General features: G+C 46.3%; 1 protein-coding gene and 1 non-coding gene across 4 annotated transcripts; both read left to right on the forward strand.

Annotated features, from left to right (window-relative positions):
- The first annotated feature begins 638 nt into the window (after positions 1-638).
- Positions 639-8,160, forward strand: EIF5 (eukaryotic translation initiation factor 5). 3 transcript variants are annotated; one of them, XM_066551537.1, is made up of 12 exons: positions 639-712; positions 880-1,072; positions 3,106-3,385; positions 3,630-3,711; positions 3,918-4,090; positions 4,395-4,506; positions 5,184-5,323; positions 5,828-5,986; positions 6,188-6,349; positions 6,600-6,764; positions 6,985-7,119; positions 7,762-8,160. In XM_066551537.1, exons 3-12 carry the CDS (start codon positions 3,314-3,316, stop codon positions 7,852-7,854), a joined length of 1,293 nt encoding a protein of 430 aa, XP_066407634.1. In that variant the 5' UTR covers positions 639-712; positions 880-1,072; positions 3,106-3,313; the 3' UTR covers positions 7,855-8,160. The 3 variants fall into 3 exon arrangements, with proteins under 3 accessions (XP_066407634.1, XP_066407633.1, XP_066407635.1); XM_066551536.1 differs by lacking the exon at positions 639-712 and having other exon boundaries at positions 726-1,072; XM_066551538.1 differs by lacking the exons at positions 639-712; positions 880-1,072 and adding an exon at positions 2,429-2,578.
- Positions 4,859-4,982, forward strand: LOC136558541 (small nucleolar RNA SNORA28). Its single transcript, XR_010783911.1, has one exon. It is a non-coding gene; the product is annotated as a small nucleolar RNA SNORA28 (small nucleolar RNA).
- Positions 8,161-12,863: the final 4,703 nt, after the last annotated feature.

Here is a 12,863-nt window from a genome sequence, read left to right on the forward strand (position 1 = left end):
GATATGCATTTCATTCAGGGTCCCAATTCAGCTCCATAGGGCTGGCAACATTTTCCACTAAGAACAGATCACTTGCATATGACACTTGTGTCATCCTTTGTAAGGCAGCCCGGGCACCCAGAGCCACCCGACGCCGAGCCTTTATGACACCGGAGTTAAATAACAGGCTCTTTTCCCCACACCCCAAAAGCAGGCTGTACAGGAAAAACACAACTTATTCAGCAACTTAATTGCTTTAAATTCTTTGTATTATTACTTGTAACATAGTTGCTGAGATGTCAAGCACTGGGTCACTGCCCTCCAGGGAGTAGCTCGCCTCTCTCGGGGCAGAGTCTGGGTACACCGGGCGGGACGGAAGGGCCGGGGGAAGCTGGGAGCCCCCGCCGGCCCCTCAGCACCCGCCGGCCCCTCATCGCCAGCCCCGCCGCACCGGCCCGGCCTCGGCCCCCCCGCCCCGCGCTCTCTCGCGAGACTTGGTCGCTGTAGACGCGATGTCCTTTGGGGCACTGGCGGGGGGAGGGCAGGGGGAGGGAGGTAAAGCCTTGATTGATAGCAGCTTTGACCAATAGATGAAGGGAGCGGCGAGGTTTTAGCCAATAGCTTCGCTGCGGGGCGAGCGGCGAGCCAATGGCGATGGCGGGGGGCGGGGCGCACCGCTGGCTGATTGATCCCAGCTCTGGCGTTGTTCAGTCGGAGCGAGAACATTCTAGAGGTGAGTACGGGGCAGCCATTGCCGGGTCCCGTCCGCCGGCCCCTCCTGCCTCAGCTGCGCGCCTCTCGCCGCCTCTCCCTCCCCCCTTCCCTCTTCTTCCCCCTCCTCTTCCCTCTCCCTCACAGGTGCCGCCGCTAACGATGCTCCTGATTGTGTCTTGCCCGCAGATATCCCGGCACCGCTCTCCCTGGTGATACCGCCCGCCCCAGGACGCCGGGACCCGGAGGCTGCGGCGTCCGCCTCCGCCTCCCTCTCCGTCTGGATATAAGCGCCCCCTCGGCCCTGTTCTCCTCTCACAATCGGCTTCGTCGCAGCCCGGGGCGAGCAGCGTTGGGTTTATGTCTTTATTGGACGAAAACGGTAAGTGCTAATAGTGGGCTAGGGCGTTGGAGGCGGGGGGACGGGCGGGCGGTTTGTGCTGGGCTGGGGCCTCAGGCGGTCGGTGAACGGTGGATATTTGCGGAGGTTTTGTGTAACGAAGCGTCCGGGACTGACGGGAGGGGGAAAGAGAAGCAATGCGCGGCGGGGGAACAAACAACATAAAAACGCCCAGTAAAATTCAACTCTAAAAGCAGCGGACCCAGCGGACCTTCAGTTGCGAGGCTGTTGTTTGTTCTCTGGGGGGCCGAATCTTTCCTTTTATCTTTTAATTATTTACTTATATTCATTTCGCCGCCGCCATGCGACGAGACAAGATGGCGGCGGCGGGGCCGCGCCTCCCGCGCTGTGCCGGGGGGGGGGGGGCGGTGGCGCAGTTCCCACCGGCCGCGGGGGGGGGCGCTCGGCCGCGCTCCCGAGGGGCGGCCCCGGGGGACGCTGGGGGGCGGCCCGGGCTGGGGGGGGCGGCGGAGCTCCCCCGAACGCGGCGTGGCGCATGCGCGGCCGGCGGTGACTCCCCCGTGGCTCCCGGCGCTGACTCAGTGCTTTAATTGCTGCATTTCTGAGTCACCGCGAGCGGGGCGGGGACGCGGCGCTGTGCGGCAGGGAGTCGGTGTGCCTTCCCGCTCTTTCCTCCGTGTACGGCATATGGGGAGGTGGTGCTTGGGATGAAGTGTCGTAGGGACCCAGGAGAGGGAGCTTCAGCCTGCAGCAGACTAAGTGCTGCACTCTGGAAGGAGGGAAAAGCGGTACGCTCCTTCTGGGAACTCGGTCGCCGAGAGAGCTGCCTCCTCAGCGTTTCTGCAAACACGTGGTCAGGTTACGCGGTGGTTCTTTTTAGACATCCTGGGGAAGGAGATTGTGTGTTTTAAACGGAGTTCGCGGTGTAGTTTGGCTGAGGAAGGGTAAAATTGTATCACCGTTAATGTAGAACACAAGGCACGTAGAGATCTATGTTCTTATTATGTAAAGATGTAAAGAAGTTGTAAACCTGACCAGAGGAGCTCGGATCGTGTTGCACCATAGGCATGCTCTTCCACATAAATACTTAGAAGGCTTTTTTAATGTGTCAACGCTTCTGTCATTAACGATAACAACAGGATGACGTGTCAGAATAGCCACGCTCTGTGTAGTCAGGGTTGCCTGTGTAGTCAACCAATTGTGGCTTAAGTACTCCTAGATCTGATTATAGAGGCACGTGTTAATTTAAATATGTAAATAGTACTCAAGGTAACTTTAATAATAGGATTCATCCTCCTTCCCCTTCCTCCCCCTCCTCCCTTTCCCGCAAGAAAAAAATCAACTGGAAAAGCTGCCGCACTGCTCTGTACCTCTGCATTGCTAGGCTTTCTACAGTGAAGCAACTTCTGTCAGACTTTCTCAGGCTTATTGTTAAGTCAGAACTCAACAGAAGCTGCTATGAGAATCCATAATTGAGAGGGAGAATTACATAATTTTCAACTCTTTTCCACTCCGATTCAAAAACTGGTAAGCCATGTAGAAGCTATGTTGGGCTACAGATTGCTGCTACTTTGTCTTATATTTCACAACATTTTGACAGACTTTGGTTTGTGACAGGTTGATGCTATGATGTGGAATTTGAAATGGATTTCCAAATCCTTCTCCTGATTTCCTGTGCCCTTCAGCCTGAAACCATACCATGTGACCCTTATGATGCAAGTCACTGGTCTGCATGATAAATCGAGGAGTGTGCCCTTCCTTAGTGATCCCAGAACTACTGCTGGAGCTAACTGTTTAAAAACTAGTTGTAGGGTGTTCAGTGGTTTTAGGGTGGTAAGAGAGGGTGGAAAACTTTGTGGTGCAGTTAAAGTTCTTAGCAGTACAAGCCAGGGATGGATTTCAGTTCCATAGGTTGAAGAAAGCCATAGCATAACAAATGTACTTTTCCCTTTTTCTCAGCCTAGATTTCATCCCTTATATAGCTTTGTAGGAAGAGTGGATTGATGTCCATTGAGCTAAACTTCCATTTTTTTTGTGTGTGTTAACACTTGCAGAGCTGTTGCGCAGCCACTGGTACCTGTATTGGGGAAACATAGCGTACAAGCAAGAACCTTACAGCCTCGGTGGCGAAAATTTTTTCATGTCAGAGACCGAGAACTCTTGCAGTCGTTTATGTCATCCCGTCTTCTCCAGACAGAAGATACCAAAAAACTGCAATCAAAGATCTCTTCATCTTATTGATAAAGCTACTAATAAGGCAAAATGTCTGTCAACGTCAACCGCAGTGTTTCAGATCAGTTCTATCGCTACAAAATGCCCCGTCTGATTGCCAAGGTAACTTCCTAAGCAGCAGCTGGGAGCAGGGAGTGTTCTCCCAGGAGGGGAAAGAGAGGTCGTGGTGATGCTTAGCCACTCAGAACAGGGAGGGGGTCTGCTCCTTCAGTCCACACTAAGTGCACATTAGGTCTTAGAAGGAGATGCACTTCTGAGCAGAATTTTGCTGTAGTTAAATGGGAAATGCACACTGGGTTTGGCTGTTGCAAGCATTTAACCTTAAAATATTATTTGTTTTCTTTAGGTGGAGGGCAAAGGAAATGGAATAAAGACGGTTATAGTCAACATGGTTGACGTTGCAAAGGCGCTTAATCGGCCTCCAACGTGTAAGTAGTGTTGTGGAATGACACAGCATTTTGTAATGCTTTTCTGTTTGAAGTGGTAGTGTTGATTGGCTAGTAAAGCATTAATACTGCTCTTTCAAGATTTGTAAGGAGAAACTGTGATTATCTCAGGATTAAATAATGGACAGAAATATAAGAATCACAACAAAGATATGAATGTGGTAGTGACTATAATTCTTCCTTTACAGATCCTACCAAATTTTTTGGTTGTGAGCTGGGAGCACAGACCCAGTTTGATGTTAAGAATGACCGTTACATTGTCAATGGATCTCATGAGGCGAATAAGCTGCAAGACATGTTGGATGGATTCATTAAAAAATTTGTTCTCTGTCCTGAGTGTGAGAATCCTGAAACTGATCTGGTGAGTGCTCTGTCTGCATTAAGAGTAACACTATGGAAACACTGTTAGACATTTGTGAAAGCAGTGCAAAGTTAAAAGACTTCAGTATCTATGAACAGAAAATCAAGTACACGTTCTTGCACCCTTTGGGAAGGTTTTACATCTCTTAACAGTTCATAACTTCTGGGATAAATTCCTACTTCTAAACTTTGTCTTTAGAAAGTGATACAAAGTATTTAAACCTCTGGCTTAAAACGTGAACATTGGGCTTTAATGCAGTTGTTCTCTTAAGTAGTAAATTAACTTATGGTTGTTCTCTTTGCAGCATGTCAATCCTAAGAAACAAACTATAGGTAACTCTTGCAAAGCCTGTGGCTATCGAGGCATGCTTGACACAAACCATAAACTCTGCACGTTCATTCTCAAAAACCCACCTGGTAAGTGCCTTTCCTTACTTCTGGGGATAAAGAGAACTTCTGTATTAGTGGTGTTATGGAAGTAGGAAAATAAATAGTTCACATCTAATTAAAATGTAAAGAGGCACCAGCATACTCCTAGAGTGTGTTTGGGGATCAGGATTAAGGACCTGTGGTGGTAATGTCTTTTCTCCTTACAATGTGTCCTTCCCAAGTAGAGCTATTTGTTAAAAGCTGGAATTTGCCTGTGCAGGACAAAACTTAAAAGGAAGGAAGGTAGTTAGAGTAGCTCATGGCAGTTGTTCCTTTAGGTCAGCATGAAATGTGAGAGTAGGAAGTAAAAACTGTAGTAAACACAAACTGTAATCTGTGCAAGCAACACTCTGTAGTAAGCATCTAGTTGCCTGCTGCAATTTAAGCTTGCTAGAATAGAAAAGTCTAACCTATTCCAGGGGTCTCTGCTTTGTGAGGTCACCTGTTATATAGACTTGGACAATTTTGGTGACAAGCAAGACACTGACTGCAGCTGGGGGTTTCCCCACCAAATGTACATCTTCCCTGAGTGTGTTTGGGGATGGGTACTACCCATAAGTTGCAGCTAATGAAAGCATCCAAACCCACTTGGGGATTTGGCAGAGGTGCAGGGACTTTATAGTTTGCTCTAGTTCATAGAACAAAACATTAAAATTCACTTGCAGAAAGTGGTGACACTGGTACAGGAAAGAAAGAAAAGGAGAAGAAGAACAGAAAAGGCAAGGACAAAGAGAATGGTTCTGTGTCCAGCAATGAGACACTTCCACCCCCACCACCAGAGGAGATTACTCCTCCACAGGTTGTGGTAAGTAGAAGGGAAAGTGGGGAAATAAGGGTGTGTGGCATGTTGCTCAGATTTCAACCTCTGAAGTCACTGGCATTCCTTGCTGGTCAACATTGCACCTGAAAGTCTTACTGTATCCAGAACTTAGTGCTGGAATAGAAGGGTCCCTGATTTTCCTCTATAGCAGCTTTATCAGCTCATCAGTACCAGCATTTGTGCTCCTTGCTAAGTGAAAGCTGCTATCATTTATCCATGCTTTTCAGGAACCTGGATTGTCCCCTGTGTACTGGGTAGAATGGTTGAACTGCAGTTCAGTTAGCCCTACAGATGGCTACAGAATTAGCTTTAGCTTCCATTACTTAGTTCCTATTTTTGCACTTTCTCCATGATCTTTGACTTGCAAATTGTACTATAAACATTTCTTCAGTGTTATGATGCGATTGAGTCCATATCATTTCTATCCTCATGTAATACTAAGCCTGCAGTAATGTTGTGTGGATCTCTTGTTTTGGTTTTGTGTTGTAGGAGGAGGAGGATGATGATGACTGGGGTGAGGACACAACAGAAGAAGCCCAGAGGCGTAGAATGGATGAAATCAGTGACCATGCGAAGAACCTCACACTTAGTGAAGATCTGGAAAGAACTGTAGAAGAGAGAGTCAACTTACTATTTGATTTTGTAAAGGTAACTATCCTCTGGTTGTTGGCTTGATGTAATCACTCAGCTGGAATTGTACACAATGTTTGTAAGGAAACTAAAGGCAACTTGCTCAAGCTTTTACAAAGTACTGGCTCTGTCAGCAGTGGGAAGGGAGGATTGCAAGGACCCTTAAAGCAGACCTCAAGTGGCATTAAAAAGTTTCTCTCTGTACCTGTTTCCCTCTAGAAAAAGAAGGAAGAAGGTGTCATCGATACTTCTGACAAAGACATTGTAGCAGAAGCAGAGAGACTGGATGTAAAGGCCATGGGCCCACTTGTTCTCACTGAAGTCCTTTTTGATGAAAAGATTCGTGAACAAATCAGGAAATACAGACGTCACTTCCTTCGTGTAAGCCATCTCTTCTGCACTCGTGGTGACAGCTGTTCAGAGGTTTTGTAGCAGTTGTTTGGTACTATGGGGAAGGGCTTTTTGTAGTGTTTTATTTTTAAGCTTCCCCTTAGCTAGGGGGAGCTGCTGGGAAGGGATAGTGTGAATTATTGTAAACTTTGCAATCTCGTAAAGCTGCTTCTGCTCTCTGTTTAGTCTGGAGAGGGTAAAAAAGCTCATTCAGTCACTTCTGCTTTTATCACAATTCTAGTTCTGCCACAACAACAAGAAAGCTCAGAGGTACCTTCTCCATGGCTTCGAGTGTGTGGTAGCTATGCATCAGTCTCAGCTTATTTCAAAAATACCACATATTTTGAAGGAAATGTATGATGCAGATCTTCTGGAAGAAGAAGTCATCCTTGGCTGGGCAGAAAAGGTAAAGGGCAGTTTGTAATGTACTGCAGCAATTAAACACCTGAAGGCAGCCTATTGCATCTGGCTTCCCCATTCTGCTGTAGCTTGTGCAGCAAGAAGCCTCCTTCACAAAAATGGGCTGTGGAAGGCAGTGGGTGAGATTAGAGTTCCAGTTTAGGCAGTGTTTGGATACAGTCTGGTGTAAACTCCTTCAGTGTTCACACAAAGTATCTGTCTTTCAGGCCTCAAAGAAATATGTTTCAAAGGAGCTTGCCAAAGAAATCCGTGTCAAAGCAGAACCGTTTATTAAATGGCTAAAGGAAGCTGAAGAAGAATCTTCCGGTAATGAAGAAGAGGATGAAGATGAAAACATAGAGGTAGGAAAGGCTCCTTTACTGTCAGCAGCTCCAAGGCTGCACTGTTCCTGCATGCCTAAGTCTTGTAACCTTGTCCTGATGCGCTCTGAAATGGATTACTTGGGGTACTACTGTGCAGGGACAGGAGGAACATTCCATTTACAATGCTTTAAGTGTTGTTAATTGTTGTCAGATGTCTACATCAGATCACTGTAATGCCTGGGTGTAGCCCAAGATTTCACCATTCTACAGTGACAGTAGCAGCTCATGTAGTGCAAGGTTGACAGGAGGTACCAAGCATAGTGTCTCATGTTGTAGATGAGTTAGCGGGGCTGTGTTTGTTAGATAAGCTGATGGAAGAATAACTGACCACCGTCTTCCTCAGTTTAGGCCTAGGTAAAATCTGTTGGTTACACTCCAGCTGGCTGTGGCTGGAAGTGTTTTTACACGGGGATTGGTTGGTTGTTCTCCTCCCAGCATTGTATTATTCTGCTCCTGAGTAGGAGATGCTGCTTCTTCCAGATGTACATGCACAGCTCTGCCTTACAAAGCAGGGGTTCATGGCCACGGTCAGGAGGGTGGTTGGGTGCTCGGGTGTTGGAATTACTCCAGTGCTTAATAGTAGTAGGTGCTGTAATTAACAGAAGTGTCTTGTCTCCACAGGTGGTGTACTCCACAACTGCCAGTGTACCTAAAGTTGAAACTGTGAAGCCTGCAAACAATAAAGATGATGATATCGATATCGATGCCATTTAAAGTGATGCAACATAGCTTCCAGCATAATATAATGCAAACTTCTCTGCGTTTTCTGCCAGAAGTGTGACTTGTATGTGCACAAGCTGAAATGGCTTAACATCCTGCTACTTTGTACTCTAAAATGTATCTTTTTACTGTGACTGGTCTTGTGTAACTAAGCCTAATACAAGGAGTCAGCATGTCGGTGAACTGATCTAGTTTGCAACTGGCATGTTCTGTTTTGTTTTTCTAACTTGTGTTGGACACATACTTGGAGCACATTTATACAGTTGTGGAAATAAAGGATTTGGTTTTGGTCAATCTTCATTTGTGATTCAACCCCCTTATTGCTATTTCAAGTAAGTATTGCCACAGCTCAATGAAATTTATGAAACTGATCACACAGTGACAATCTCTTTAATGAGACAAAAAAAACACCTTAACCCTAGACTCCACTTAACAGTGGAGATTTGAAACCTGGGCAAGAAGCAGGTGTTGGGATAATCAACAGTGTGCAGCTGCCAGCTTCTTAAAGCAGGACAGCTGTGTCTGTATTCCGATCTTTGGAGGCTTGGTTTTTTTAAACAAACTTCGGTTGTAATCATACATGAGTTGGGTTTTGGCTTGGGTTTTTTCCTTTCCTGTGGTTTTCAACAGCTCCAAATCCAGGATTAAAGCAGCAGGAGCTGGTACTGCTGCGGTTGGTGTGGGCTGCCCCTGTGGAGCTGGCATTGCCGTGGGTTCAGCTCTGCACAGGCCAAGCAGTGTCCAGCTCCAGCCTCATTTGGGGAGGGAAGGGGCAGAGGAGGAGATCTGCCACCCTGAGTGCAGAGGGACCCAAAGTTCACCTGTTTATCTCTGGAAGTGTCTTTAATACCCAATATTGAGGAATCAGATTCCTTTAGAAGCAGGATAAAACTAAAACCTGGTCCATCAAAATCAGGAACCTGGTATGACATGGTGTGTGACAGGTTTTGGCCAGGCACAAGTTAAGGATGGGGGTTTTGTTGCCCTTCACAGCTGCCTGCCAGGAAAATCGAGAGTGGGTTTGGGTTTTGGGTTTTTTGTTGGATTCAGTATGAGAAGTTGAGAGAGATCAAGGCTGCTGTGCACAGTGAGCTGTTTTTTCTACTCAGGTTGTTCTGGCAGAACTTTGACTTGGACAAAAGCAAAGATTGTGTTTGGGTAATTGCAGCAGGGGTGCCTTGAGCTGCAGTTCTGTTCTGCAGTGTCTTGTGTTGCATGTGGCCCTGGCAGTGAGTCAGCATGGGCACTGGCAGCTGTGGCAAACAGCACTAGAACAATGGGGTAAAGCCATGGAGCATTTCAAAGTGCCCTTTTATGTGGGCTTTTATTGCTGTAATACAAACCCACCATTTTTAATTTAGAGACAGGTTCATTCCTGGCTTCTTTTGTCTGAAAGAAAATCTGTTCTCCATTGGGTTTAAACCAGGTTTGTATTTCCAAAATACCCATTTTCATGCATGTTTGGGAACCTGGAAGATTGATTACTGATCCCTGTATACCCTCTCAGTAAGACATCTGCTCCTCCTGGTGCAGGCACATGCTTCCTTTTACTGTTGTGAGCACACCCGGATAAGTGTTACTCTCATGTAACACTCAGAAGGTTTCTGCCTGAAGTAAGTCCTTTGTGGTGTTGGCTGCTCTGACTGGTGACACCAGTGAAGTGCCATTTCAGGGGTGGCCAGTCCCATTCCAGAGCAGACTTGGTGGCAATTGCAGGCTGCCACCAATAGGGATAATCTTGAGTGTGGTTTTTCCCCCAAGAGGTAAAGATTAGCAAGACATACCTGTTCCTTCCTTCAGGAAAACTAAGAACTAAATTACCCAAAAAAGTGTTTCATAGGGTCAGTGAAGTGATGATGCCATACCAAAGCTATAGGACGGTAGATTTGGTGTAAAACAAGGTGGGGGTATGCAGGGAAGAGAGGTGTTCTTGTCTGTAGTAACCCACAGGTGGATCAGAGTGTATCACAAAGTGCTACCCTAATTCAGTCATGGTGGAGGCTTCTAGAAGTGCTGAGGCTGCCACGGTGAAATTCCTGGTGCTGAGTTACACTTCTGACCCCATTTTCACATTCATGTTGCTGTTTCTGTCTCAGATCATTAACCAATGATTCCACCAGCTCATAAAAATTGTGTTGGTTGTGTGACTATTTCTTAGGGAAGGAAGTCTGACTTAAAAGTTTCATGAGTCTTTGAATGTATTGCCTCTGCTATCTGATTAAAATAACAAGTACATCTTCAAAAGGCAACTGGGAGTTCAGATAAAACCTGCTCCAGGCTTCAAAGTTAAACTTCTGGCACCCAGGAAGGAAACCCCATTGGGTGATTCCCCTCACTTGGGGCTGTACCGTGTCTCTGCTGAAAACCCCAGTGTGAGCACTGCCCTTGGGCAGCTGCAGGGGCTTGTGGCAGGTCCATCAGCCTCAGCTTTTCAAACCCTCATCTCCTTGCAGGAGCCTGAGATTGGGAGCTTTGCTGCAGTTTGGCAGCCTCTGGCAGCGGTTTCTCTTCTCCAGCAAGGATGACAAGGAGATGCTGAGCTGCCAGCTCTGCTTGGGGCTCAGCAGCTTCAACCAGGGTTTGAAATTCTGACTGTTGCTGAGCACATAAAATTGCCTGGTTTTACTTTTATCTGTTAAAACCTATGAGCTGTCATTAGTGCCCAGTGCCTCCTCAGTTGGATCTGGTTGTACATCTGTTACATAAAAATGTGCTCTTTGCTCCTGAGCGTGCACAGCTTGGGCTTGTAGTGAGGTGAGGAGTAAAGATGGGAAAAGTGATTTGAAGGGATTGCAGTAGGCAGAGAAATGTGCTCAATGCTTTTGTTCTACCTTGCTGTGGTAGTGGCTTCCCTTGCCAGAGTACCTGTGATGTGATGCTCCCCCAGAGGTCACCTCTGCCGGGCCACTTGTGTGAGGCATCACCACAAGGCTGTTGTTCCTCCTCACTAAGATCTGCCCTGTTCCTTGGGGTAGGAGGTTGTGGAAAGATCCTGATCTCCACCCAAGTCAAACAGCTTGGTTGATTTGTTGCTGTCCAGATGTACCACAGAGTTTAAAAAGTTGATAATAAATAATGCGTAGCATGTGGGTGTCTTCCAGTTGTGAAAGTTCTGAACCTTGCTGTTTGAAAAGGAGAGGCACCTCCTTTTCAAATAAATAAAAGTATTTAATGTAGTGATCTGTAATGAACTGTCCTTTCATCTGAGAGCTGCTATGAAGTTGTAATAAAGATCACAGGACCTCTAGGCTCCAGAGAAAGCAGGGACTGGACATGGCAAGGAGAGAGGGAACAAAAGTAGCTGACCCCCAATTAGTCTTTCCAAACTCTGGCAGCTATTTTCTCCTCAAACTAATTAGTCCCAAAGAGCCTCAGAGGCCTGTTACTGAGGATTGACTCCTTGGCATTCGGTAACACCGAGGAACCGTGAAGTTCTGGAACAGGAAACCCAGAAGTAAAGATAAAAAAAAAAAAAAAAACTCAAGGAAAAAAAAAAAAAAACCCAAAATAAAAACAAACTTGAAAACAATAAAACAATGCTCTTTTAAGCCTTATCTGTGGAACACTACGTGGTTACATTCCAGCTTAAGGTTTATAAAGTTGTTGGAGCTGTTGGGCTTACTTACATGCTTGATAGGCTGCTGGCGTTTTCATTTTGTAAATGATCATCTTGCTGCCACAGAGGTGTCAGAATCTGTCTCTAGACCTGGAATTGCTGAGGAGATGTTCTGGAGCCACTGGCAAGCAGCTTTCCCAGGATGTCCCTTCCTTCCCTCGTGCAGACCAGCACCAGGGTATCTCCACAGCTCCCTTAGAGCTACTGCAGCTGACATCCATCAAGAGCATGGCCCCAGTGCCCAGGTGATGCTGCTTTTATTCAGTAAAATTCTAAAACTCCTCCATTTTTTTCAGAGCAAAATCAAAAAGCATCTTGATAGTTTGGGTTAGGAACCTAAGAAACAGATTCACTCAAACAGGGGGAACTCTTCTTCCTGTTGTTATTTGTGTCAGGGAAACCAAATGAGTGCTAAACCATCTTTTCTGCACATCAGTTTTTCTACTTGCTTCCAAGTCATTGCTTGCTCAATAGTTGGGGCTCTTTAAGCTAATTTGTTGTGGCTAAATTACCAATCCTGGTTGTCCTGTGGATGAGATGGCATCAGCTGTGACAGGACAGGTTTGGAGTGAAGCCAGGCAGCCGGGGCAGTGAGTCAGGGCTGGGACCAGCAAGGCTGAGGGCTGGCACATCCCTGCCCATGGGGGTGACCAGGCTCTACAAGGGCCCTGCCCAAGTGCCAAGGTGCCTTGGCCCCAGGTGTTTTCTCTCAGGACTTTCTCCCACCATTCCTTCCACGTCACTCAGCTCCAAGGTTACTCAGCTGCTCCACATTTGCACTGCAAGGAGGGGAAAGGGGTTGCAGAGCCTACTCCTGCTCCCAGGTCCTTGATATTTTCTGAGTCTGGAGTGGATTTTCTGGTGCTGCTCTCACCCCATTACTCGGGTGTTAGAGGCATTTTCTGCACATTATTTTCTCAAGGGGAAAAGAGACGATTCAAAGGAGTGCTCTGAGCACAGAGTCATAGGCACTACAGCCATACATTCCAAATGAGGGAAGTATCAGCACCAGGAGCAACTCAACTGGAGGTTTGTGTGGGTGCTTTATTATTCTCTGTGAATTTGTGCTTGATACTGTTTTTTATATTTATCTGATATTAATAAAACCCAAGTAACTGCATTGACGTCAATGGAGTTTGGCTTTGATTCTGTGCAATTAAGGTAGACATCTGATATCTTTAAAAGAAACATGAGGAAAGTATACTTCCCTAGGAGAATCCTATCCCTGTCTTGTCAGGGAGTTGTTAATAAATTATTTAATAATCAATTATCACTCTTACAGACAAAGTCACAGGTATACAAATTGTGAACAGAGTAGTTCACATAGGAAAAGACTAAGTAAAGAAGTAAAATACTAAATGAAAAGACTGAAGGTGGTCTCTGGGGT

Source organism: Molothrus aeneus, chromosome 6, assembly GCF_037042795.1.
Source record: "Molothrus aeneus isolate 106 chromosome 6, BPBGC_Maene_1.0, whole genome shotgun sequence".
Lineage (NCBI taxonomy): Eukaryota > Metazoa > Chordata > Aves > Passeriformes > Icteridae > Molothrus > Molothrus aeneus.